Source organism: Lates calcarifer, linkage group LG10, assembly GCF_001640805.2.
Source record: "Lates calcarifer isolate ASB-BC8 linkage group LG10, TLL_Latcal_v3, whole genome shotgun sequence".
NCBI classification, from domain to species: Eukaryota; Metazoa; Chordata; class Actinopteri; family Centropomidae; genus Lates; species Lates calcarifer.
Window position 1 is genome coordinate 26,207,817 of NC_066842.1, and position 26,857 is coordinate 26,234,673.

At 41.9% G+C, this 26,857-nt stretch overlaps 1 protein-coding gene across 1 annotated transcript; it reads left to right on the forward strand.

Annotated features, from left to right (window-relative positions):
- The first annotated feature begins 2,928 nt into the window (after nt 1–2,928).
- Nucleotides 2,929–26,801, forward strand: LOC108902270 (C-Jun-amino-terminal kinase-interacting protein 1). Its single transcript, XM_051073645.1, has 11 exons — nt 2,929–3,411; nt 14,502–14,577; nt 16,116–16,691; nt 18,338–18,922; nt 21,600–21,675; nt 21,768–21,934; nt 22,027–22,130; nt 22,581–22,691; nt 22,977–23,047; nt 23,223–23,321; nt 23,538–26,801. The coding sequence occupies exons 1-11, from the start codon at nt 3,340–3,342 to the stop codon at nt 23,608–23,610; spliced, it is 2,010 nt and encodes a 669-aa protein (XP_050929602.1). The 5' UTR covers nt 2,929–3,339; the 3' UTR covers nt 23,611–26,801.
- Nucleotides 26,802–26,857: the final 56 nt, after the last annotated feature.

The following is a 26,857-nucleotide window of genomic DNA, read 5'->3' on the forward strand; positions in this document are numbered from 1 at the left end:
TTTTGAAACTTTGCTGCACCAGTTTATATTTTTCTTGTTGGTCATATTGGTCATCTCATCCATATATATCAATTTGGTCATATTCCAATTCCTCTATATCATTTTCTTGGGTTGTAGTTGTTTGGCTTCTAATCAAGGTTGTGTTGGCTCATGTTATCTCAGTACTGGGAATTGAAGCTCTTGTGTGGGTTAAATATGCATTGGTTGGATACTGACTGGATACTGCGTGTGACAGATCATCATACTCATCCGATTCATGTCTCTTGGCTTCACTCTGTGGTGGTGGAGTCGGTGTCTGGACGTCCTTAGGCGCCAACACAGGCTTCGCTAGTGATAACTGAATCTGGACTGGAATCAGGAACCCTATTTTTTCCTGTAAATAGATGGTCTTACGTATGGCAGTTAGTTGCTTCATACTAGAGATAGACCGATATGTTTTTTTCAGGGCCGATACGGATACTGATTATTAGTAGTCTAGGAGGCTGATAACTGATATTTGGAGCCGATATTCATTTGCAGTAAAACTGAAAATATTGCATCAATGGAGCTTCTCCATCCAGCAAAACTTTTTCTCCTCTCCGCCGTGTGTGTGAGCACTGTGCATGCACAGCTTTCACTGCTGATTGACTGTTACCCGTGCCGTGGCTCTGCGTTTAACCAATCAGATGGTGCTGTGGGTGGGAAAATGACAGAGTAGTGACTGCAGACAGAGAGGCGCGGCTGCATCAGAGCCCAAATAATCCAGTTTTAAATTGATCTCTTACACTGGGGAACAATTTGAAAAAAAAAAAATCTGTTGAGTTAGATTTTTATGCTGATTAAAACTAAAATTGTTTTTTTCTCCACAGCTTACCCTCCAGACCTTTTATGATGTTATCATTGCCCTGCCTGTGCACTTGACATTTGATTATGACAAGTTTTGTAGGCTGCATCGTTGCTGAAAAGGTCAGTGATTTGCTTTAAATGCTGGATTGGGGTTCCCTCTGTTTTCTTAAACCCTCTTTGCTTCAAGAGTGCTCCAAATAGGTGACATACCCCACGTGCATACACAGAGTCAGTATACACGTTAGCAACTTTGTTTTTGGCTGAACAGGGCTGGTCATATTTTTCAGATTTTTCTATCACAAAATGCTCATGTTCGTGTTCAACCATGGCTGTTGTAAAGTTTTATTTTAACACCTGAGAGTGACGTCTTTTCATTTTATTAGTTGTATTAGTGTTCAACAGCAACAGACCAGGTTGTTATGATATTAAATTGAGTGTTTTTCTGATAGAAGATGTAGTGAAATAGAAGTACCCCACCCCACCTCCATCCCCACCCCAGGTTTGTTAAAATTGGATAAAAACCAATAACATTATTTTCATTATTGTTAAAATTAAAGGTAACTATCACCTTGGTGGACAGCAGATCATCTATCCAGGTTAGCACATGCATTCATTACCTTAAGAGCTGGCTTTTCTCATGTGGAGTCAGTGTATTTAAATGGACCGTTTATCGTTTTATTTTGTCTGTGAAGATGTTTAATGTTTCATTTTTGTTTTCTTCATTTTAGACAAAGAATGCATAAAAAGGCTGTAATCCTTTAACATCAGTGAACCCCTTCTGTGCACCTTCTACCAGACTGTGGTGGCCAGTGCTCTTTTCTTTGGTGTGGTGTGCTGGGGGAAGGGCACCCGCACAGCAGACAAGAACAGGATTAATAAACTTATTAAGAGGGAAAGCTCCACCCACCCATTCCATGCCCTGGTGTTTGGACAGAGCACCTTCAGCAAGGTGCAGGACTGAATGCAGGAAGGTTTTCCTGTCAGCTGCCATCAGACTATTTAATGTGCAATAATATTGCATTATATGCATGCATATACCTCTTATGTACACATGTACAGTACAGTTGATCTGTTGATCTCTGTTATTTTAGGTTATTTTTAAAGATTATTTTTGTCTTTTTCCCTCTTTTTTTCAACCTCGTGGCACCATATGGGAGTAGCATTCCAAATTTTGTTGTATTTCAATACAAAGTTTTTAAAGGCTTTCTTCTTTGTATTCTTCTACATCTTTTGATTTTTGGTTGAAGTGTGTGCTTTTGTGCTGTCATGTGTGTGCTTGCCTGACAAAACATTGCTGCTGTAACAAAGTAATTTCCTGCAAAGGACCAATAAAGTATCTATCAATCTAAGAACCAGCATCGGCCAATTTGACATCATCCACAGAGGCAAAGAGTCTCAGTATGTGGAACTCAGACCTTACCTGAAGATTTTTCACTGGACAGTGATATAAACAAACTCAGGTTTTGACATAAAGTTAGATCCATTATCCACTCAGAGCTAAAGCCTGGTCAAATATGAAAACATAATATTAATTTCAATTTAATATGGCACCATGATTAAATCAAAATGTGTTAGATTTAATAAGGCACCAGCATCAGGTTTTTATTTTTTATTTTACAATCAGGACTCAAAATCTATATCATTTGAGACAGTTACACTGACTGGAATATCAGCTGTTCGACTGTAAATAGCTGGCAGACTGATTGACTGGATGATTTTTTGTCTGTTTCCTGGCAGACTGACTCATTTGTTAACTGACTGATCAGTGGCTGAATGGCTTGTTAGTTGGTGACTAAATGATTAAATTGCTGGTGTGCAGGCTGTATTGTTGGTTGACTGAATGACTGTATGCCTGACTGGTTTACTGACTGGTGTGTCGCCTCTGTCTCTCTGTGGGATCACTGTTAACTGTATAATCTTATTTTTCTGCCTTATATAAACAGCCACACACACACTCACAGTGTTTATTAGCCTTAATAGGAAGTGCCACAGGCAGATGAGCTGGTGATGTCATGCCTGGCTGTGATTGGCTGGCCCTGACTTCCTACCCCACCCCCACCTACGTTTCTCTCCTTCTGCCCTGCCTCCTGCTCTCTGTCAGTCCTCGCTCATCCCGTCTTTGTTAATCACCTCCCACCCACCTATCCTGTTCTCTTCTCTCTTCCTCTCTCCTTCTGCCTCTCTGCATCTCCTCTCTGCTCTACTCAGCTCTTCCCAGGATGGTGGTAGTGATGATGATGATGATGATGATGTGACACTGTGGCCAGCCAATGATTGCACAAGAAGGGAGCAGAAGGGGCGTACCTAGAGCTGAGCTCAGAGCTGATCGATGCTGAGGAGAGCAAGGAGGAAGAGGGGGAAGAGAGGGAGGTAGAGGAGGGTGGGAGAGGCCTTGTCTGAGCCAAGGAGCGCTAACACTGGCTTAATAAAAGGGAGAAGAGGAGGAGGAAGGGGGAAGAGGAGGAGGGAGGGAAGAAGCTGTTGGCCATCAGAGGGGGATCAACCTGAGCTGTCATGGACAAATATCGACCAAAGAGACCAACCACCCTGGCTCTGTTCCCACAGCTGCCACAAGCCGGCACCCAGGTAGGACGACTGGGAGGATCCCCTGTTTGTGAGACGAGCTGCAGTTTGTCTGAGTGTGTGTGTGTGTGTGTGTGTGTATGTTTCCAGGGAGGATCCTGTCTTCAGAATGAGACAGCATTAGGTATCTGTCTATTTGTGTATGCTGTTAGGTAGGGGTGTGTGTGTATAGCTGTATGTTGCAGTGCTTCAGTAAACAGCTTCCTGTTTTGTGTATTGGAGACCATATTTCATCCTATATATAGAAAATCAATGATGATAATCCAGTCTATATGATGTGGCTGACTTGTTTTTCCTCAGTGGAGCCCTAGCAGTTGAGCAGCTGGACGTACAGTGACTTGCTCAAGGACACTTTGACAGGACAGGCTGTAGTGAGGGCTGACCATGATGTGCTGTTAAAACCAGAGCCTCCGAGCTGCTCTGCTAGCTCATTAAATATATAGAGGGATATTTCAGATGGGTCAGCTGCAGCAGTGTCTTCTAGAGAGAGAACTGAGGAAAAGGATTTAATACAAGGCCCAGTCTGAGGCGGAATATGTCCATATAAACAGGTGTAGATGATAGTGAGGCTCCTCAGGCCATATTAACTAGGGAGTACTCTGTAGAGGGAGCTAGGAGTAACTCTAGCAGTTTATCTGGTGTAGCTCCTTAAATCCATTACATCCTGTTTACTGTGACGGTTCAGAGTAGATTCATCTCATCCTAACCTGGGTTTCCCTTCAGGATCAACATCAGAATCAGTCAGCAGAGAGAGGAAGATTCTCAGAGCTCAACTGAGACATGAACTGAAATCATTCTCATTGTGACTGCAGCTGTCTATTACAGCTCTGAGTACAATACAGTAGAGATGGTCAGAGTGTTTCACTTTGCATTTCCAAGTGTGAAGTTGTAACATAATCAGTCTGTAATCACATTTTGTTATCTGACAGGGTAGAAACTTAAGTTTATATTCCCAACCTGAAGATTAGGAGAGCAGCAGCATATACAGAGTGAAATGTGCATTAAATATCTAGTATCTAACACATGGAAATAACAGCTGTCAACAGCTTCAGGTCCTTATACAAAAAGCAAAAAGTCTCATTTTAATCATTACAAAGATATTAGTTGTTATATATCATTTCATTTGTCACTTGTGTGTAGTTAAAGAAACACCCAGAGATTAAAAAAAAAAAAAAAAAGTTGGACCAGAGCTTCAGAGCCTGTAAAATGTAGGGAACTGGGTCAAAACTGGCAATTGACTTTTAGAACAAGGAGGCCTGCCATTATCAACATTGTAATTAAGAAACTTTTCAACAACCAACCAGCAAACATGTCTCAGTCCAGCTACCATGTCTCAGTCCAGCTACCATGGTGTTAACTAGTTGTTTAGTTAACCTCCTGTGGTTTGAGATGACAACAAACATCTTTTGTTGGAAATGGTGTTCATTAAAGGCTGCTAAAGGCAATATTAGGTCACTGACGTGTAGACAGAGTGAAACATACATGTCTGTACTCTACAGCTGGAATAGAGGCTAATCTCCCATGAGGACATGCTACATGCTACTATGTTAGATGTGTGTTGACTAGAAGATTGTGTTGCTGTTGTGTAACATGCTGTAACCTCAGGTGAAAATCAGTTTTTTGATCAGTTGAATGATGTGTACATCACTGTCCACATATGTTTAAACTTAAGGTCTCCTGTGGCTAGTTATCAGTGGTGACCTGGCTCATTGATTCAGAGACAGAGAATAGATGATGTGCTGACAGGCAGATAAATTTGGTTTCAGTTCAGTCCCGCCATGAGCTGCTGACTTTACTGTGGCAAGCCTGTAAATTACTGAGCAGGTTGGTGTGACATAAACAGCTTCTCCATACATAAATCTAACATGTTCTATTGATATACTTCAGAATATATGTCCATATATACATATTCAGAAGGAGAACAGTCAGAAATGTGTCCTGCAGGAGGGTAAATGTTGAACGCTGTAGGTGCAGTGCCAGTATTGGAGGACTTCTCTCAGACTGTGGTGAAGATGAGGAGGAGGAAGAGGAAGAGGATGTAATGTTACCACAGAGAAGCATTGTTCTTCCTTCTGGTTCAGCTTCTATTGACAGATTGTCCCGTCCTCACTCTGAATCTTATTAGTTAGGACACTAAAGCTGTTTTAGTCATTGTTCTCTATGTAAAGGTTTTCAGTCCATAACCAATATTTCTGCACATAAACATGAACTTTTTGCCAATATTAGATATTGATGTATATTTATATGGACAGAGTTTATCTTTAAATTACAAACATATATTGTTATATACAACAAGGTCATATAAAGTACTCAGGATGAATATGCACCAAAGCATGTATAGTTATGAAACCCGGACTCAATCAGTCACACTCAGAATCAGTGTTCAAACACACTGTGTGTATCAATCATTCAATCAGCTGCGTGATCAGCTGTTGCAAACTTCAGTAAATCTCTGCCAGGACTGGACTCAGCACAGGAGCTGGATTAGACTGACAGCACTCACTAACATGAACAGTATGACAGTATAAGTATAAGCCCTGACTTTCACTGTGCACAAGTCTGGAGTGTCTCTCTCTCTCTCTCTCTCTCTCTCTCTCTCTCTCTCTCTCTCTCTGTGGTCATTAACTTCTTAGCTGCAAATTAATCAGCTAATTGTGGCTTCTATAATTAGTGTGTGTCAGGAAAGAAGCATCAAGCAGCATTTGTTCACAAAGCAGAGTCGCTTATAAATCTGTTTAATGTGATGAGCATCACTAGAGTTACCTGGTAAACTCTGTATATCATGCCTGTGAAATAATGTGATTTTGTAAAAGGAAAGTGATTCAGTATTTAATAATAAAAACCACTGGAGGAAAGCAGTATTAATGGAATATGTTTTTGTCTTCCCTCCTAACGTGTTCATCGTCTTGTGAGCTCTCAGATTTATCCTGTAACTATTTGCGGTGACCTGACCATAGGGATGGCTACAGACTTTATATTGAAATGGACATCTGTGATTCACATAAGCTTAACATTAGTGTGTTCGGGTCATTGAAGTTGGCAAGATGGCGCAGTGGATGGCTGCCTCGGTGTGTCGCACCAATATACCAAGACAAATTCCTTGTATGTGCAAACTTACTTGGCAATAAAGTCTGATTCTGATTCAGTGGGCTGATGTAGTGGTACTGACTGTTCCTCTAGAAGCAGGCTCAGACCCTCTCCTGATTAATGTTAACAGGAAGAGTAAAGAGCAGGTACAGTACAGCTACAACAGGTATATCCATTACAACATAGATTCAACCACAGACATAGTGTATGTCAGTAACCAGCTGTCTTCAGGGCTCTGTACTGTCATGCTGTATTAAACAGGTCATTAAGTCTACTTTGTTAGTTCAGTGTTGTTGTGCACAAGTAGGCGTTACTTACTATGAAACATTAGTACAAATATTAATATTAAAAATATTAATATCAAATAACTAATTATTACATAAATTAATAGGATTTAATTTACATTAAATCCTCCTCCGGGGACCAGATAGCAAATTCACTAAATCAGTCTCTTAAAAGATACTAATTATCAATTTGGAACTTGATAATATTAAGTAATAACTACAAAAATTATCATATGAATAGTTACTAAAACTTGAAGGATTTGGAGTTCTGCAACATAGAGGTTGGCAATATTCAATTTTGTACACCATTTAAAAAGACCAGCAAAATATTGAGTATTCAAAAGTATTTATTTGAACAAATACCAAATGAATTAACAAAACACAAACTCTAACCTTATTTACCAACACTATATACATGTGTGTGAATATGTATGTGTGACTGTGAGAACAATGGCAAGGTGGCTGACTTAAGATAGTTCTTTTGTCTTAAGCTGCATGGCTTGTCAGTGCCATGGATGTACTAGGATGTATTATGTATTAGGGGTAGATACCAGATCAAAATGGCCTATTAGAGTTTCTCGCCTGGTGCAAACGCCAAAAATGTTTCTGGCTTCCAGGTTTACTTCTGTGTTATACTTCTGTGTATATACGGCTCACTGAATACGCACCATGTAGTGTTTACCTGTTGTTATTTTTTTTTTTTTTTTTTTTTTTTTTTTTATTTTGTTTAGCTTATTAATTTTACTTGCACATTGTTTAGTTGTTTACCTGTTTGTTTAAAATACACGGTGTACAAGTTTAGAGTGATGCAAGATAAACTGGCCTCATTACAGTGTTCAATTGGGTGGGTGGGTGGGGGTTTACAGTCCTGTTGTTCAGAGGAGATAAGTTATTAGCCTTGCTGCAAGACAGTCCTTCAAGCCGTGTGGAGAGATGTGGCCTGATGTGAGGCCTAAGCGGCAGACATGTCGACCTACTCACCTTGCAGTAGACTACTTATTTTATAAGATAAAGAGTAGAGTCTAGACCTGCTCTATATGTACAGTGCCTCGAGATAACTTCTGTTGTGAATTGGCGCTTCATAAATAAAATTGACTTGACTTGACTTGACTTGACTTGACTTGACGTGGGATATTGCCAAAGAGACCTGCCGTCTCCAACCACAGAGGGGAGAGAGTTCTTACCATGGGAGGGTCCAGTCTATATGATCCCCTTCTTGCTACCCCGGACTCCCTCTGGCAGCTTCCATGGGAATGCTGCTCAATATGAGACTCCTCAGCTAGCCCCAGGTTGCACCCAGACAGATTCAGACATCCATCCTCACCTGAGCCTACACCCCTTTAGGAGGGAGCATGCACCTTGACTCCCATGTTCATATGGAGATTAGGGCTATTCATGAGGAGAACACTAAGCTGCCCCGAGAACGTCAAGCCTTCCAGTCAGGTCTCAAGGAACTCAACCAGGCACAGTGTGAGATTAAAGGGTTAATTGCTCACTAAGAGCTGAAATGGGCCACTTTAACAGCACAGCTTCAAACTGCAGTTCTGCTGCAGAAGTTCTCCCTCCAGGTCCAATCCCTAGTAGGCCTGTTGCAGACCTTGGACCATGAGGGGGAAATAGAGCTGAACTGTGGCTCACATGACATGACCTGTCAGACTGGCTCCATCATGAGTCATTGTGTCAGGGTTTTGACTTTCAAACCACCACAAGAAGCAGCAAAGAAAGGCCGAACATGAAGAATGATAGGCGTCCTGGCAAACAGACAGTTACAGTCCTGCACGGTAGTGGAGAGTCTTCCGTGACAGGCCCTTTGCCATATAAGAAGTGTTCTGTGAAGAAGAAAGCCAAGAGTAAAGCCTATTGCACATATTGTGAGAGTACTGAACATTATTTCAGTCAGTGCAGTAATGTTACCAAGCTCTCCAAAGACCAGCTAAAAGACTGGATCCAGGCTAAAAAAATGAGGTGAACATGAGATCCGCAAGGGCCAATAAAAATGTAACAGTTAAGCAAGAGAGCTATCTAACCAACTCTCCTTTACCTTGACTGACCAGGGGTCAGCCATCGAGTCATGCTAAAAGTTGTTCCAGTCCTCATTCATTATGGGAGGTGGACCCTAGACACCTTCACAATCCTTGACGATGGGTCAGAGAGAACTATGCTGTTACCAACTTCAGCCAAGTATTTCGACATGAAGGGAGGCCCCGAGGATCTTCCTCTGCGCACAGTCCATCAGGATATCCAGGTACTCCATAAACATACTGTGTCTTTAAGCGTCTCATCAGCTGCCAAGCTTCACACCACCTATAAGATCGAGGGCACCTTCACAGCTAGTCACCTCAGCTTAGCCCAGGATACCTACTCCATTCACTCCCTTCAAAGGAAGTTTAGTCACCTATGGGGGCCTCTCCATACCAGCCTTAAAGGAAGCTGGGTTACCTGTTACCTTTCTCAACTTGAGCAAAGATCATTGTTCGGCACCTATGGAATAAGCCACGCAGTGAACCTACCTACAGAGCTCCTCCAAGCCTGGTCCAGTTGGGAAGGAGAGCTTAAGTTCCCACCTCTCCTAACCTTCCCACGGCCATACATGCCAGCAGGTACCAGCTTAGAGGGTGCCAGCACATATTCACAGACACCTCTGGGCAAGCTTATGGTCACAAGGACCTCCCTTCCTTCTCCAGAGCTCAGAAACCTGGCCAGAGAGGTCATAGAGCTACCTGAAGATATGGCAGAGCGCCGGAAAACTGCCTTCTGTGCACTAGCAGTCACTGCTGCTAACACCTGGCAGGAGCTGATGGATACTTGCTCAGGAACTCCATGGTCAGAACCCTTCCAGTTCTCCGCCTAATGCTGGAGAGTATCGTCAGGCAGAGACATTTTTGTTGCAGTGAGCCCAATGCCAGTCATTACCTGAGGACTACAAACTACTGGCAGCAGGCAAATCAGTATCATCCAGGAGCCATTTACTTTCCCTAGATCCAGAAATTGACAAGTCCACCAGCCTCATCAGGGTAAGCAGGCGGCTCCAATGTTTAGAAGGCCTTTACAACTCCACACTACACCTTGTTGTCCTGGATGCCTCTCATCCCATCACAAAGCTGCATATTCAGAAAAATGACCAGCATCACCCTGGTCCAGAGTGGGTCTTTGCAGAGTTGTGGAGGTCGTTCTGGATCCTCTGTGGCTGAGAGGCAGTCCACAGACACCAGCGTGCATGTGTCAAATATCAGCACTGGAGAACTCAGCCTTCCATCCCCAAAATGGCTGATCTTCCCGCAGCTCGTCTCCGATTATACTAACCAGCATTCTACTCCATGGGCGTGGACTGCTTCGGACCTATGCAGGTCAAGGTGGGCAGGCACCATGAGAAATGCTGGGGTATTATATTCAAGCATCTGATGACCAGGGTAGTACACTTGGACCTCCTTAGAAGCATGGATGCTGACACTTACCTGATAGCCTTGAGACGGTTCATAGCTAGGAGAGGGACACCTGCAGAGTTGTGGTCAGACCAAGGGACCGATTTCAAAGGCGGAGAATGGGAACTTCAAGAGGCCTTTGCCAACATGGCACTTGCTTTACAGCAACAACTAGTCAACCAGCTTGCCAAAGAATTACGTTCCAGTTTACCCAGCAGCCCCTCACTTTGGCAGTGTATGGTAACGGGCAATATGTTCCGTCAAGACTGTGTGTGGGAGCTCAACCGGTGTATGAGGAAGTGTTTCACACAGTGCTCTTGGAAGTCGAGGCCATCCTCAACTCAAAACCACTATGCATCAGCTGTCATTGCAGACATCAACCCTGTGACACTAAATAGCCTGTTCATGGGCCTGGATCCATGGATCCATGCTCATGGGGCTGGGGGATGGATTACCTCAATTGGTTTATTCTTGGGGCATCCCATAGCCAAATGGTTAGGGCACGTACTAATGGGCCTCTGTACTCCCAGTTTGACTCCCAATCCGGGTAGACCTTGGTGAGTGTCACTCCCCTACTCTCTCTCCCTGTTTCCTGTCTCTCTCTACTGTCGGTATCAAATAAAGGCTAAAACCCCCCCAAAAATATATATATTTTTTTAAATTGGTCTATTCTAAGACTGAGTTTCTGAGCCGCAGATGTTGGCAGCATTCCCAGATTCTGGCTGACCAATTCTGGGCCAGATTCATCAAGGAATACCTTCCTGGCCTGCAGACCAGACAGAAATGGCATACCTCTCCCCCTGAACTTGGTCGTGGTCATGTTGGTGGAACCACAACTACCCCAAGCCCTGTGGCGTATGTATGTTATCAAGGTTCATCACAGCAATGATGGACACATCAAATCAGCAGATGTGGGCATTAAAGGACATGTGTACACCAGACCAGTTGCTTGGTTGGTGATGTTACTAGCCCTTCCACCTGAGATTCTGGGGGGTAATACATTCCTGTTGTTCAGAGGAGAGAAGTTAAGCTTAAGATAAGCCTCGCTGCAAGATGGAGAAATAAATGTTCTGTGTGGCCGCTATCATACCTTAACCTTGTTTAGCCAGCATGTGTTGCTGTTGTCCCTTTGTTAACCTGGGGAGTGATAAATTTGTGAGGTTTCTTTTTATTCAGTGAAATGTAATATTCTCATTTATATGCCATTGTAAGTTACAGCTTGTACTTAAGTTAGAATTATAATGTCTACTGATATATGCATGTTTTTATAAGTTTGGTTAATACCAATCGGTGATGTGTATACATATAGAAATATGCATATGTATGTTTATTCATGTTACAATAACTGGTATCCTGGTTGGGTTAGGATGTCAGGATTTTGATGGTGGCTTATTACTGCTAAATGTTGTCACCTTTGTGTTACTCCAGACTGATGACAATACTGAATATTGAACTGTGACAATAAATTTGATGGAAAGACAGAAGAGTCCGCATCTCCTCATAAACTCTCCTTTATCCTGACCAATATACCATTTTGTCTGCTGCCATATCCCTAAAGGAGCTAGCCCTCCTCCATTACCTCACAAATACTTCTGTCTATTGTTTCACTGTTCTCCACAGTTACATTCAGGATAGATAAATTAGATTAAATATTATGCATGCATTTTTTTTACACTATTAAATGGCAAATTGTATTTGATATTGTAAAAATAAAAGTAAGTGCAAATATCTGAGGGTGAAGCTCTTTAATTTGTGACTGTTTTCTGACAAACTGAACATGTGGAAACCAAGCTAATGAGCATGCTGCTGTAACATATATGTACACTGTAGTTAGTTACAGCAGCTTCACTGCCCGCTGATAGTAGGCTTAAGGGTCCGAAATATACTTTTTTATTCTATGTATTTAGTTGTCCCAGGTTAACAGTCCTCCACTGGTGCCTCTTGGCGATGGAGGAGAAGATGATCAGCATAATAGCATCAGGTTGAGGTACTACAGGTCCTGCTTCAGCATAGCTCCATCCGTGATCTTCTACTATCACATATATGGTAAATTTAAAATACCCTGAAAAAACCTACGGTAGGTCAGGTAGGAGCTATGAAAAATTACCTATATTGTCTTACCAGTCATCCTTACAAGGCTAATATATTGATTTAAAAAACATTACGTTCAAAAACAAAGCCTGACAAGTGACTGATAAATGCAATGCTAAACCACAAATATCACACAAATATCAAATCTAAATATCACAATGTGTGAAAATGAAGACTTGGCTTTAAGTAATTTATTCAGTTTTACTATATACAGTCTATGGTTTTACCTTTAATTTTACACATCACACAGCGTCCACTGGAGGCTAGCAAGGATCCTCGTTCCCTGAGACACAACATGACCGCATGTAGAGTGCCCGCACACAGCCATGACATCACTCAGAGAAACATGACTTAAACATGACTTAGATTTATGATAAATTTACTCTGCATTGTAACTTTTACTCTTATATTCTATTTGTTTCACTGTATTTTAGCTTATTTTTATTTTCTAATCTCTAAAATCCTGAATAACTACATTGTACTTAAATGTACACTTTGTCTTGATCCTTTTCAAGTTTTATGTAAAAAGGTCTTTGAATTGCCTTGTTGAAATATGCTGCTGCCGTGCAGCCATTGGACTCTCTCTCCTCCAGTACCATATCCAGTTCCCATAATACACCCATGGTAGGTGACCGATCTGTACCTGGAAGCACGATTTGCTCTGCACATGCACAGTTTTGAACCTGTTTTACGACACTGATCTGTTCCACACGTGCACACGTGTGCAGACATATGTTTTAAACAACAAAGCATGACTGATGGTGCATTACTAAACTCCTTGAAAGATGTCTGCTTAGACATGTTGGAGTCGTGCTTGGCCTACTCTGTGAATGAAACAGTGGAAGTAAAACCAAACTTTCGCATTATATATGTTTTTATGTTTAAAGGATAACCCCATTATTTTTGAATCAGGATGATGGTTTTAGGTGTAAGTAATTGCTAGGGACAAAAGTCTTTGGAATTGGTGCAGTATAGATCACTAATAGTGTACTCGGACACCGTGAGCAGCTGCTGCTACATGTCCACATCAAAGTACATGTACTGAAGTAGATAATTATCTGATGATATTATGAATAGGATTCATACAGAGACAGGCCTTTTTATTAACCAGAAACACCGCTTTCCATCTCAACCAGACTCCATTGATAAAAACAGTAATTTAACTGATGAGAACACACTATAACACCGCTCCCTCGATCTGTTAGCTTATTAAGTTACTCTGTGGTATTTTTACTCATGTATGATCTGAATACTTCTTCCACCACTGAAAGTCACACAATAACACCATCAAACTAACAGATGGAGACAGTGGTATTCCAGCAACTCCTGTGTTCTGCCTGGTAAAATTACTGTTTTTCTCAATGGAGTCTGGTAGTGATTGCCAGCCAAAGCTGTTCTTGATCAATAATGCCCTGATTCCAAAGATACATTCTGAACTGCATTTTCCGGCTTGTATAATGATGGAGAATGGTGTAATTAGTCTTTCAATAAAGGTGTGTCGTCAATAACTATAATAATAACTGTCTCTATTAGATATGTGTATAAATGTCAGACTGGAGGAAGATGTCATCAGGGAAAGGGATGCTTTTATACACACACACACACACACACACACACCCACAGACTGAGTAACCATAGTAACAGAGTGTGGTGTGCAACAGGGAGTGAGGGATGTCAGTGAGTGAGTCAGCGTTCTGCATGATTCCTGTGATGCTGAGGCATCACACACCCATACCTCTTCCTGACAATGACGTCATCAGAGAGAGAGAGAGAGAGAGAGAGAGAGAGAGAGAGAGAGAGAGAGAGGTTCAGGATTATATATATATAGTGACTCTGGATTTGACCAAGCCGGTGTCAGTGACCCAGTTTCTGGCTGAACACGGTGTAAAACAGGGAATACAGACCTGTAGTGTGGAGAACACAGGTCTGACACTGTCCTGTGTTTCAGCCATGGATGAAGTGAAGCTGAGGATCCTAAAATCTCTTCAACAGCCATGGATCATGAAACAGACTCAAGGCTCTGTGTATAAGTAGTTATGGTTGTGTGAAGACTGAGTCCAGTACAGACCACGGCACACCTGAAGCAGTGTTAGCAGGGCCAAAGCCAAGTGTGATGGTGGATTTAAAAAGGTTTGGTTTCAATAGTAATGGTGATGTTCAGTGGTGATTATATCTCAACATCAAGCTCTGTCTTCTTAACTCCGTCCAGGACTCCATCAACAACAACTCTTTGGGCAAGAAGGACAGCTGGAAGGACTCCCACTCTTCTTCCCCACACATCACAGGTATGAACACAAAAAACACAATATCAACAAACACACAGTTAGTTTAAAATTTACATTGTACGTAGAGATGGACAATGTTAAAGAACAGTGGCAGAGTGGGGATGTTGACACTTGATAGAGAAGCAGCATGATCCTCTCTGAATGTGACATACAGACTTCATGAGGACTGTTTGAAGTGGACAAAGTCTCTGAACCTTGAACTCAGATAAATTCTCTGTTGATGTAAGAATAATCCACAGAGATGAGTCTGCCTACTTTGCATTAAGTTGGCTTTAATGTGGTGACAGAGTTTGCATCCTAAATGTTGAACATTTCCTTTTCCAAGTATCAGAGACACAGTTATAGTCTGAACTGACAAAGATCACAGTGAGAGTCTGTTACTGGATGAAACACCTGTCAATCATCTGGTCACTGTCATACTCACAAATTACAGCACAACATGTCCATCCTCTGTCAACTTCAGTTTTTTTACATGGAAATAAACATTACAACAAAGGAGATTAATATAGAGTGATTTGAAAATATGTGTTGTTGTCAGTCAGTGGGACAAAGCAAGCTTTGTCTGTTCAGTCATCTGGTTTCTGCTGCAGGTGTTTGCCTCTGGATTATATGTGTGGATATCCTCAGCTCTGAGAACACACTCATGGTGGTTCACTGTCACTGTCACAGTGACCTCCCACTGTATTTACACTGAACGTGACAGTGAACCTGAACATGTCTGAACATCAGAAATCTGTCATGAACATGAATCTCATTATGATCACAGAACTGTTTCTTTAACTTTAAGTAAAAAGAGTCAGTGCCACAGTTGGCTCTGCTCCAGCACTTACTGCACTGTAATATGACAATTAATCATTAATCATTAGTCATCAGTCATTAGTAATTACATCCTACACATGTATTTGACAAATTAAGATGTCTGAGCTGCCTCACATTGTATGCACCGTCTGCCTTTTTATTCAGAGTGAAATTTATATAGTTCCCTCAAAAAGGACATGACATTACTCAGTGTCCATCACATGTGCAGTACTCCCACAATGCGATGAGTTACTTGTTATAGTTGTGAAAAGAAAACTTGTGTGAGTCCACTGTCACCTGTCAGTGAGTGTGTGGAAACCTTCAAAGGATCACACAGGGAGCAGTGACTAAATGAGTGATTTCAGATACTGACCTTCATGTGATCAGGCATTTATTTTCATTTTCAACAAATTAACAAGAAATTAAAGCAACAGCAGTCATTTTTGGATGGACACTCTCTGAAATTCTTAGTGCACTGGTGTATTCTGGTCTTCCTACATGGCTGATCATCACAGGCAAACATAGTTATATACAGATTTCTGGAACAAAACAGTGTGGAGAGGAAAAGAGAAACGGATCCTGAAGACTGAGAATGTTGTAGAAATCCTGTCTAAGGTGTTTCTCTTGTGTTCCTGTTTGAACTGTTCACACAGGAGCCTGATAATCCTTCTGTATACATCTGGTTGCCTAACACATAATCTGATACTTTTGTTTGTTTGTGTGTGTGTGTGTGTGTTAAGGAGATCTAACACCGGATATCCAACCCAAAGCAGAGGACAAAGTCCGGCATGGCACGCACCGGTCCGCCCCTAAGCCCCCCACAGCCAGTGAAGCCCACAGCAAAGCTCAGAGTCAGGCTGCTGCCACAGCCGGAGAGACACGAGCTCGACTGAGGGAGAAACAAACATCAGGGGCTCCACACACACTGACCTCCAGTACCTTGAGGAGTCAGAGGAGAGGAGGAGGAGGGAGAGGGGGAGGAAAAGGAGCCACAGCAATGAAGGAGAGGAGCCTAGGGGACATTAGGGCGAAGGATGGAGTGACAGCAGGGAAAGAGGAGAGGAGAGGAGGAAGACTGTGTGCTGAGTCCAAGGGGAAGGAGAAAGAGAGGAATGGACATCAGAGGGCGAGAGAAGCTAATGGACTGAAGAGCCGGGGGGCTGATGGGAAAGGAAAAGTGGGTGGTAAAGGGGGCAGCAGAGGAGGGGGGTCCAAGCCAAATAACATCCTGTCTAACCAGGAAGTTTACCTGACTGCCATGGTGGTTCCACGCACACCTGTAGCACTGAGAAACCAGGACAAGACCCAGGACCAAGGTAACCAGTCCCCCTTTAGCTGTGTGTGTGTGTGTGTGTGTGTGTGTGTGTGTGTGAGAGAGAGAGAGAGAGAGAGAGAGAGAGAGAGAGAGAGAAGGGGTTGGGGACTAGGTTCAAACAAAGTCACACTGATGGAGGTGCTATAATAATCTGTTGCACATTTTTCCAATGACATCTGAACCACATGATCTGGAGAGAAAGTTCTTTTAGATGTTGCTGTGAAGGAGCAGTCACCTTCTATGATCAGCTGATTACCTGCAGCTTAAGGAATAAAACCTTTAAAAGTCTGGGACACACTGCACTTAAGTTTTTTATTTTGATACTCTTCCATTGTGTGTTTATGGATTTATAAAATCGTGTTATTAAGACCAGTTTGACGTGAGTACTCAGAAATCTGTAACACTTTTCAGACGCTAACTCTGCGCATAGTTAGCTCAGGTTGTCTTAGTTTCTCTGAAACTAAGGGGTTTATAAGTCAGTGATGAAACATTTAGGAATACAGCACTGTTTGTGTAACATATTCTTGCAACATGTGTCAAACTGTTGCTTCACTGCAGCCAGTGGTCAACTACAAAGTCCTTCACTCCACTTTTTTCTAAATGAACACGATCAATTAACTCTTTAAACTCCTAAAGTATTTGTTCAGATTCAAACAAACCTGAGTCACAGAGAGTTTAGCTGGAGATGAAATATTGTGAACTGAGAACTGTTTCAAACTGAGGTCACAGTAACAATATGTTTTAACATCAGATGTACTGTACAGACAACATGTCCTCACTTGGTACATGAAAATTTCAGAGGACATTTCTTCACAGTCATGTGATTTTTCTTTCAGGTTTTCATCTATAAAATGTAGATGTTGGTGAATTTTTAAACTTCCATTGTAGACATTCGCTATGGCCTCCCAATAGTAGTTAATGTTCAGGTTGTGAAAAGAGGAGACACTCAGTCCTGGGTTCAAATCCAGACTGTTGACTGTGGTGAGGTCTGTTGTTTCTGCCTTTAAGACATAAAATAATTCACCCTCTTCCAAAGGTGAAGTTTCACAGATCATTGTATGTAGAAGTTTGTGTAAGTGGTCTTGTTCTGATGGCCTAGTGATCCAGACACATATGCTGTGAGCTCAAAAAGGCCACTTTTCTCTTTCTCTTCACTGTTGGTTGTGAGCTGTGTTCACACACGTTGACTCTTGTGCTTTTAAAAGATTCAAACTGTGTGGTCATGAAGGTTACAGGATCTTGTAGTCAGGGGTCCAGCCAGGGATTTTGCACTCAAGATACACACTGGGCCCCACCAATGCAGACCACACTAACCCAGATAACACTGTGCAGACATGCAGCGTCCTACAAACAGTGGACCACTGTTTCATCCACAGCCATTTATCACTGATATGAGCTAAAGGATTTAATACAGACTAACACAGAGGACTCTGAATGTTCACCTGTTACCAATACTACAAAACAAAAAGAAACTGTTATAATGGTATAATGTAATATTATTGTTATAATAATTAGTTAGGGCCCCTGTCAGTCACAGGCTGTTAGACTGGTCCTACCTCAACCTCTGGTTCAGAAACACCTCTGTGCACTGTTTACCTGCTGTTTGCAGATTATTATCTACCCTCTGTCCATACTCTGTGTTCTCAGGCCAAAGCCATGACAGGACCCAGGACAACCCCCTTATTCTGTCCCGGTCCAGCAGTGAGGGGGGGTCAAACAGAATGTCCCTCAGCTCAGACACCGAAGGCCCCCCACCAGGACCTCTGCATCCCTCTCTGTCCCATCGAACCAACCCCGACATCAGTGAGGAGGAGGGGGAGGGAGACCCCACCCCTTGCCTGAACATCCAGAATGGTCCGACCCACTTCCTGGCAGGTGATGAAAAAACAGAGATGGACCGTACCAACTCAGAGGTGGATGCAGGGGGAGGGAAAGTTGACAGTAATACTGAGGTGGTTGGAACCAAGTCGTTCACTCAGGGAGAGTGTGTGACTGCTCGGACTGTACCAAAGAGTGAAGCTACAGCAGGGTTAAACTATGACTCTGTCAAATACACTCTGGTGGTGGACGAACACGCTCAGCTGGAGCTGGTCAACCTCAAGGACTGTTTCCACCCTTACAATGAGCACAACGATGACAGTGATGCAGAAACAGTCTATCAGTCAGCCAACGAGGATGAAGACCCAGAGTACGAGGAAGAGAGGAAGAAGAGGGAGGGGGCAAGGAAGCAAGGTAAGGATTCATTGCCTGAGACTGGATCAGGAGGAATGTTCATGGGGAAAGTTAAATTAAATGAAAGGGTTTATCCCTGTGGGGTCATGAATGTTCTCAGCCAGTTTCATGTTAATCTCTGTTTGGTTATAAAACATCTTGTGTACAAAGTTTTCATTTTGTCCTCTTGGTGCCACAAATGTAGAGAATAGCAACAGAAGAACATAGCATAACACGGATTCCATGTAAAAAAAATTGTACTGGTAAAGTGATACCAATAATATAGTAAAAGTGTTGATAGTAGTGATAATTAAAATAGTACTTGAAAAAGTAGCAATAAAACTAGAAGCAGTATAAGTAATTTCTAATTCTAGCAGCAGGTGTTGAGTGGAGTTGTAGGAGCAGCAGGAGACTTGTCATCACAGATCAGACTCTACAGCTCCACAGGCAGAAATACCTGCAGAAAGAGACAGAAGAGGAGAGAGAGAGATGAAAAAGCACAAAACTACAGGACTTAGTAACATGTATTTATGGGATATGAATCCATACTGATAGAGAGAGAGAGAGAGAGAGAGAGAGGAGCTCAGTGCATCATGGGAGATCCTCCCGGCAGTCTAGGCCTATAGCAGCATAACTAAGGGATGGTTCAAGCCTGAGCCAACCCTAACTATAAGCTTTATCAAAGAGGAAAGTTTTAAGCCTACTCTTAAAGGTACAGAGGGTGTCTGTCCTCCCGGACCGAAACTGGGAGAAGGTTCCACAGTAGAGGAGCCTGATAACTGAAAGCTCTGCCTCCCATTCTACTCTTAGAAACTCTGGGAACCACCAGTAAACCAGCATTCTGGGAGCACAGAGTCCTAGGTGTGATTGTAGGGGACTATGAGATCTTTAAGTTATGATGGTGCCTGACCATTAAGGGCTTTGTATGTGAGGAGGAGGATTTGACTGGGAGCCAATGTAGAGAGGCTAACACGCAAGAAATGTCATGAGAAGCTGTGGTGAATGGGCTCAGGCTGATGGACTTGATAACTGAGATGGTTCAAAGGCTCCATCACCACTGCTCTCTCAGTGGTCGATGCACACTTCAGTTCTGTGACATATACATATATTGTATACTAATCATACTAATGTCATGTCTCAACTACAGTTATTTTACAGTAGATTCAAAGTTTTAAGTAATAGAAGTGCTCCAAATCAAATCAAAGGAACAAAGGACCCAAACCCAGGTCTTGTGGAACACCACTGAATCTGATCTACTGTAGTGCCAGATGACAGAGCAGGTATAGCTTCAGGAGAGAAGACTAAAGCAGAGATCAAACCTATACTGTGTGTTTACATGGCTTCTTACTGCTAGTCAGTTTAACCTTTCATTATTTTCTGCTCCAAGATGGCAGGAAAGAGGAGGAGAACAGAAGGCAGGAGGAGGAGGAGAAAAAGAAGTGGAGAGAAGAGGATGTGAAGAGGAGGAGGGAGGAGGAGGTGAAGAGGAGGAGGGAGGTGGTAGCTGAGGGTCTGTAAGCAGTCCAAGGTAATGTCAGTCACAGCTTCAGAGGAGGACACTGTTGGAGGAAGGCTGGGAGCCCCCAGAAGCAGGAAGTTCCTCAACCTGTTTGCCAACAGCAGCGGCAGCCTGTACAGTGCTACGGGTTTGTATATTCTCCACATATTAGTTTAGATATGAAGTCAAAAGTCTGTCTGCATCACATTTCACTTCTGCCTTTTATATATTACGTTTCATATTTCGTATTTCATACAGACAGTGAAGACAGATAGGCAGGTCATATGATCTAATGTTATCAGCGTATGCACCAATTTACCTGACAAGCCACATAACACATGTTGACTGGGATCATACGTAGGTTGGAAGTTCACTTGATTCATCACCAACAAAGGTTTGCCTTCAGCCTTTTTATGAGTGTGTTGAAGCCTTGGTCAGCGTACAGAAATGTACCAAACTTCAATTTTATATACATATAGTAGGCTATACTTGTAATCAAGCAGCATTTTGACTTTTGTTATTATTCTTATGAATTTGAAAAACAAACCTGAATCTAGAGACGTTGGCAGTTTGCTGAGCCACCATCTGCTGCAGCCTGATCATCACAGTGAATCAGCATTTTGTTTCACCTCATTCAGCCTTGAGACTGTGTTTAGTTTCCTGATTTCTTTTTTGTTTTGCCCAAACCAATTCTAGCAAGTAATGAGGACAACACTGGAGCTTTTTAAATCAGCAAACACATCTGAGATGGGACCAGGTTACATCCAGTAACCATCAGTGACACTAAAGTGTCAGTCACCATGCACTGAATTCTTATGAGATTATAACATCTTTCAAATTATTCTGGTAGTTCAGACAGTCTTGGTTAAAAAATAATCATTATCAAGGTTTCATGGTTGAAAGGGTGTGAGTGCATCGGTGTTGGCCTCAGTGTATTTTGTCATATGACCACCAGGAGTCGGCAAAGTCAAGATTTTCTAAATCTAACACATCAGGGCTCTGTGCTGTTTCACGGTGTTAGCCTCCTGCTGTACTGTGATGCTAAAGATGATTTTGGTTAATAATGTCATAATTTTACATTAAAATCCATTCCTCAGTAAAGTCTGATCACTTAATTTTGTGTTTTTTCTTTAAAGAATGAATATGACTCAAACTGTGAGGTTTTGACTTTGAGTGTAACGTCAATGCTGTATCGCTCAGGTGCTGAGTCGTTTGGTGTGTTCTCCTGTGTTTTGGATGGAGTGGAGAAACAGCAGAGCCACAGAGCTGTCTACAGGTCAATACACATCAACAAATACTAACTCACTGTGACGTGTCCACATCAACACATTTGACTGAAGTCTGTATGTTTCCTATGCCTGATTTTAGGTTTGTCCCTCGTCATGCAGATGAGCTCTACCTGGAGACAGATGATCCAGTGTTGATGCTGAACCAGTCTGAGGACCTGTGGTGTCAGGGTTACAACATGAGGACTGGAGCTACAGGCATTTTCCCTGCCTTCTACACTGTCAAGGTGGCCAAAGATATTAACCAAGGTACACTGTAAAGACCTGGACTGTAAAAACACATTATCACCATCATCAGCAGCACTGCTCATTCAAGATGTCTGCCTCTCTTTTCTCCTCAGTCCAGAAAGATGGTTGGATGGAGCAGTTCCTGGTGCGATTCCTGGGTTCAGTTCAGGTCCCCATCCACAAAGGCAACGACGTGCTGTGTGCTGCGATGCAGAAGGTACATGAATACAGATCCTGTCCAACAGGACCACACCATCATTATCAGTGGAAAATAAAGACAACCAGTAAACTGCTAACAGATAGGTGTGTTTCTGAAAGCATGATACAAACATCCACCATCTTGTTTTGTTTTACAGGAAGACAGAACTTTGACACCCCCTAAAACATCTACTGTAAAATATGACATACACATAAATACAGCTGTAATATTGATCCAAAAACACCATTTATAAAAGTAAAGCTTTGACAGAGACTCTTCTACTGCACAGTCAGTATTTTTACTTCTCATACTTGACGTACATTTTGCTGATAAAACTTACACACTTTTACTAAAGTAAGAGTAAGTTGTATTGGACAGATATATGGACAGATTAGTTTGGTTTGTAGTGCACCTCTTCTGTTTACCTTTGTCCCAGTGTGTGTACTGACTGACTGTCTGTATTAACAGGTAGCATGTAACAGGCGGTTAGCAGGTCAGCCTCCCTCAGCTTGTGTGCTGGAGGTCAGTGTGAGGGGTGTGAAAATCAACGTTCAGGACCAGTGTCACTCTGCTCACAGGGTAGGAGCACTTTCCTTCCTTCCCTCTTCCCTTCTATCTGTCTTCCCTCCTCTGTGAGTGTCTGTGGTGTTGTGAAAAGGACACTGTAGTAGTAGCTGGATGTACAGTGCTCTACAGTGGCAGTAAGAAGTAATTACAAGTTGCTCAGAAAATGTGACAGTGATGTTCCTCTGGTTAAATATTCCAGGATTTAATCAGGTTTAGTTCTGTGAGCAGCTTCACACAAGACAAACTTTAACCATTCAAACTTTACATTTCTTCTTTCTTTCACTCTGTCTCTTCCAGGGTGACCAGTGTTTCCATTTTTTCCAGTTGAAGAACATCTCATTCTGTGGTTGTCATCCAAAACACAGCAAGTGAGTGGAAATACAAGTGTTCATTTCCACACTTGCATGAGGAATCTATTAAACTCTATTGTAGTTTTTCTCACAGTGTGTTGATGTATTAACAGATGTAAGCTCTGTGCTTTAGTTCAGCCTTAGTGAGTATTTATAACTGAACCTCTCAGTAATGCTTATTATTGCATTGCAGGTATTTTGGTTTCATCACCAAACATCCTGATCAACAGCGCTTTGCCTGTCATGTGATGATGTCAGATACAACATTACATCCTCTGGCTGAGTCCGTGGGGTGAGACCTATTCTGTTCTATTCTGTATTTTATTACAATTAATATTCTGTACATATTCTCTGAGTGGAATCTGTTTATGTACATTTTATATTATTACACATTAGACACAGATCCACAGGAGTGTTAATAACAGGGGCTGTTTATTTAATAGAAAGCAGTTATAGTGAAAACAGTGTGTGTCATCTGTCTCTAACCCTCCTCTGTGGTGTCCCACAGGAGGGCCTTCCAGCAGTATTACAAGGAGCACATTGGCTACTCCTGTCCCACTGAGGACATCTTCATTGAATAATAACACCTGTCCTCCATCCTATGTACTGAATACTCACTATGTGCATGTGAGCCTGGTCTTACACCACAGACTGGACCACTGATATATCTTCATCTTGCATGGTGGATTTTCTTTTCTTAGCTGCAGATACAGCAAGCTTCTTCTTCCTTTGGCCATGTCACCATATAAATACCTCTATGGATGGGTAGGATCACAGGAGATGTCCCATACAGTGAGACCAAAAGTAACAAAAATCTATCCAAACCCATACACAGATATCTAATATTGATATATTTTATAGGCTAACAGTACGTATGCTGTATGTAACCAGATGTTAGACCATATAGACAGCCTTCAGAAATATGGAGTCAATTTACTGACAGAATGTTTTCATCAGCAGTTTCTAAACTTGGAGCTGGTGCTGAAATAAATAAGAAATAATGATCGTTAATCAGTTATAGTTTTAGTAGTTGATTAACCTTTTGAGTCACATATCAGAAAACATGAGTGTTTGATGGTATTAAACAATAAACCAAACCAGATCCTGGGAACACAAGTGTCTGTAACGTGGGAATCTGTCCTGTACTGTAGCTCCTCAGACATCTCACTCTAAAATAAAGATTTCCACCTGCGATCACCAAAGTCATCAGGATTCATCCTCTGGGGTCCATGAATGTCTGACAGTTACATCTGTAGGCACACAGCTAACGTGACTAAAACCAGTGCTAAAAATGAAATGGTTCCAGCTTCTAAAATGAGATGATTTTCTCTGAACATGTTTGTGTGTTTGGACTGTTAGACAGAAGTTTTAATCTCCCTGGGCTCTGAGAACAAAAGATCAAAAAGATCAAAACTGATAGTGATACTTAACAATACAACATGATGGATGCACCTGAATAAAGATAATGTGTATCTGTAGCCTGAGATCTAGTTTGCAGACATTTGACAGACTTCATCACAGCCCATTTTTACCTGTAGTGACTGGTTTGTGCTCAGGCTGACAGTCACATCTGGATGTTTAATTCATGTTTGCAGACCAGTGAATATGTGAGTTAGTAAGTATGTTGTCTAACAGGAAACATTAAGACTTTTCACATTTTTACATGAAATCATTTCATGAATTGATGGAGCAGGAAAAGTAGCAAAATGTAACTAATGTAAGATTATGTATTGTACCTAGTCTACATGATGAAGGGGGAGTGCATGAAAAAACTTCTCCCTCACTTAGCTACATTCATCCTTTTCATTGATCAGTCAATACTGATCAAGTAGCTATGGGGTGTTGAAGTTAACAAACTAGAATTCCAGTTACAGATCTGCCGCTGAGTTTGAACCTCAGACATCTCTCTGAGTCTCATGTCTCACTAACCACAGGCACGCACTTCAGATTTAAGAACAAAGCCATGCTACATGTTTCTGAAAGGAGGTCAGTCTTCTGTCTTTAAATTTGCTTCACCGTTGACTCAACAGTAAAGAAGGACTACTTAACAACAAGAAGTTCCCCCTGTATTCTCAAAGCTCTGAACGGATACACACTGAATTAATGCACCTGATGGTTTCTTTGTATAGATGAGGAGAGACTGATGTGTAATTCTGTATCTGATAAACCCCAGACTTGACAATCTGTTTGCTCCTTCCATTTTCCTTTTCTGCCACATGTGGTTCTGACTACAGACCCTTTCTCTGGCTGAGCAATGATGTATGTTTCCTTTAACTCTGTGTTAGAACAATGGCCAAATGACGCTGTGCAATTTATGATGTATGCAACAGAACAGATTGGTGTGATGGTGGGATCACTGTACAGTCATGTCCAAGTCTGTCCTTATTACTTCAGCTTAGACTTCTTTTGCATTACCTGCTCAAATCTGGGACCAAAGTAGGAGCCAAGTCACAGTGGAGGTACTCATCTCTCATCAGACGTCAGATTTGTTCTCAGTTCACAAATTCACTTTCCTGGCACTTCCTCCTTGTTTTTGCAGCTATTGGAAGATAAGCTCCAGATTTAAAGCTGCACCAGTCAACCAGTGTTACCCCATTATTCTGGTTCTCCAGCCCACAGAGGTCTCTCTCATCAGCCCTGTCTCTTTCAGCAGCAGCAGTTCTGTTAAACCCACTGTCTGACACTGGCCCACTACCCAGCAGCAGACAGACACAGACTGACAGCTAGCTGCTGACCATAGTGGAGCGATTAGCAGCAAAAGAGCAAGAGATTTTTCCCAGGAGGTGGTGGAGACCAGAACAGAGCTAAATGAATATTAAACTTCCATCTCATTTCATCTCATTCATCTGAAACTTGACTCAGAATAATGCTAATGTTGCTCTGTGTCTGCTGGACGTACGAACACACACAGCTCTCTGACACGTAAAACTATGTCAATGGCAAACAAACAAAACAAATAATTCTATGAGATCCAACATTTTAACTTTTGGACTCTGAATTCCGGCCAATGAGAATGCAGCTGCACAGGCAGGTGAACTACATGATATTTGAGCAGGTAAAGTCAATGGAAATGAAGCCTGAAATGTTTTGAAAAAACAGTGCCTTTTTTTTTTGTGCAGTGCTAATAACTGTCCTCGTAAATAATTACCTGTTGACTTCAGGTGTCCCCAGTCACAGAGTTTAAACAGATACAACAGAGAGTCTCATTCAGATGAGTAGTCCTGTACCTGGATATGACTCAGTACACCTAGGATGGCTGCCATGGGACTGAGCAGAGGCCGACAGGTGTGGAACTGGTGGAACTGGTGTCAGACTGATTTACTGTAGCACTGGTCAACATTACACCACCTCTGTGTGGGAAGCTGTTAAACTAAGATGAATTTAATGCAACATTTTGGTGATTTTATGTGTGAATATAATTCATTGTTAGGCATTAGCAGCATATTACTGGTCTCCAAAAACATGGAAAACCATTCATTTCCATGGCAGCCATCTGGAGAGCACCATGGGATGTTGTTCTGATCCACCTGAAAGTGTCCTTTCTATGTACTACACACCATGGGGGTCTACTGTACTTTACTCATCAATATAGAAACATCCTGTATACTTTATGTATGTATGTATGTATGTATAGGAGTTCTACTGTTGGTATAACTAAAACCTGGGTGTAACACCGCATGATATTGATGTTGTAAAATGAAGGCAAGATGCACAGACTGGTGATAGTGATGGTGATTATTCTTGTCAATAAATCACATTTATCGATTGACAACTGTACTTCAAATACATCTTTTTACACAATATAAACCTGTGACTTAGATTTACAAG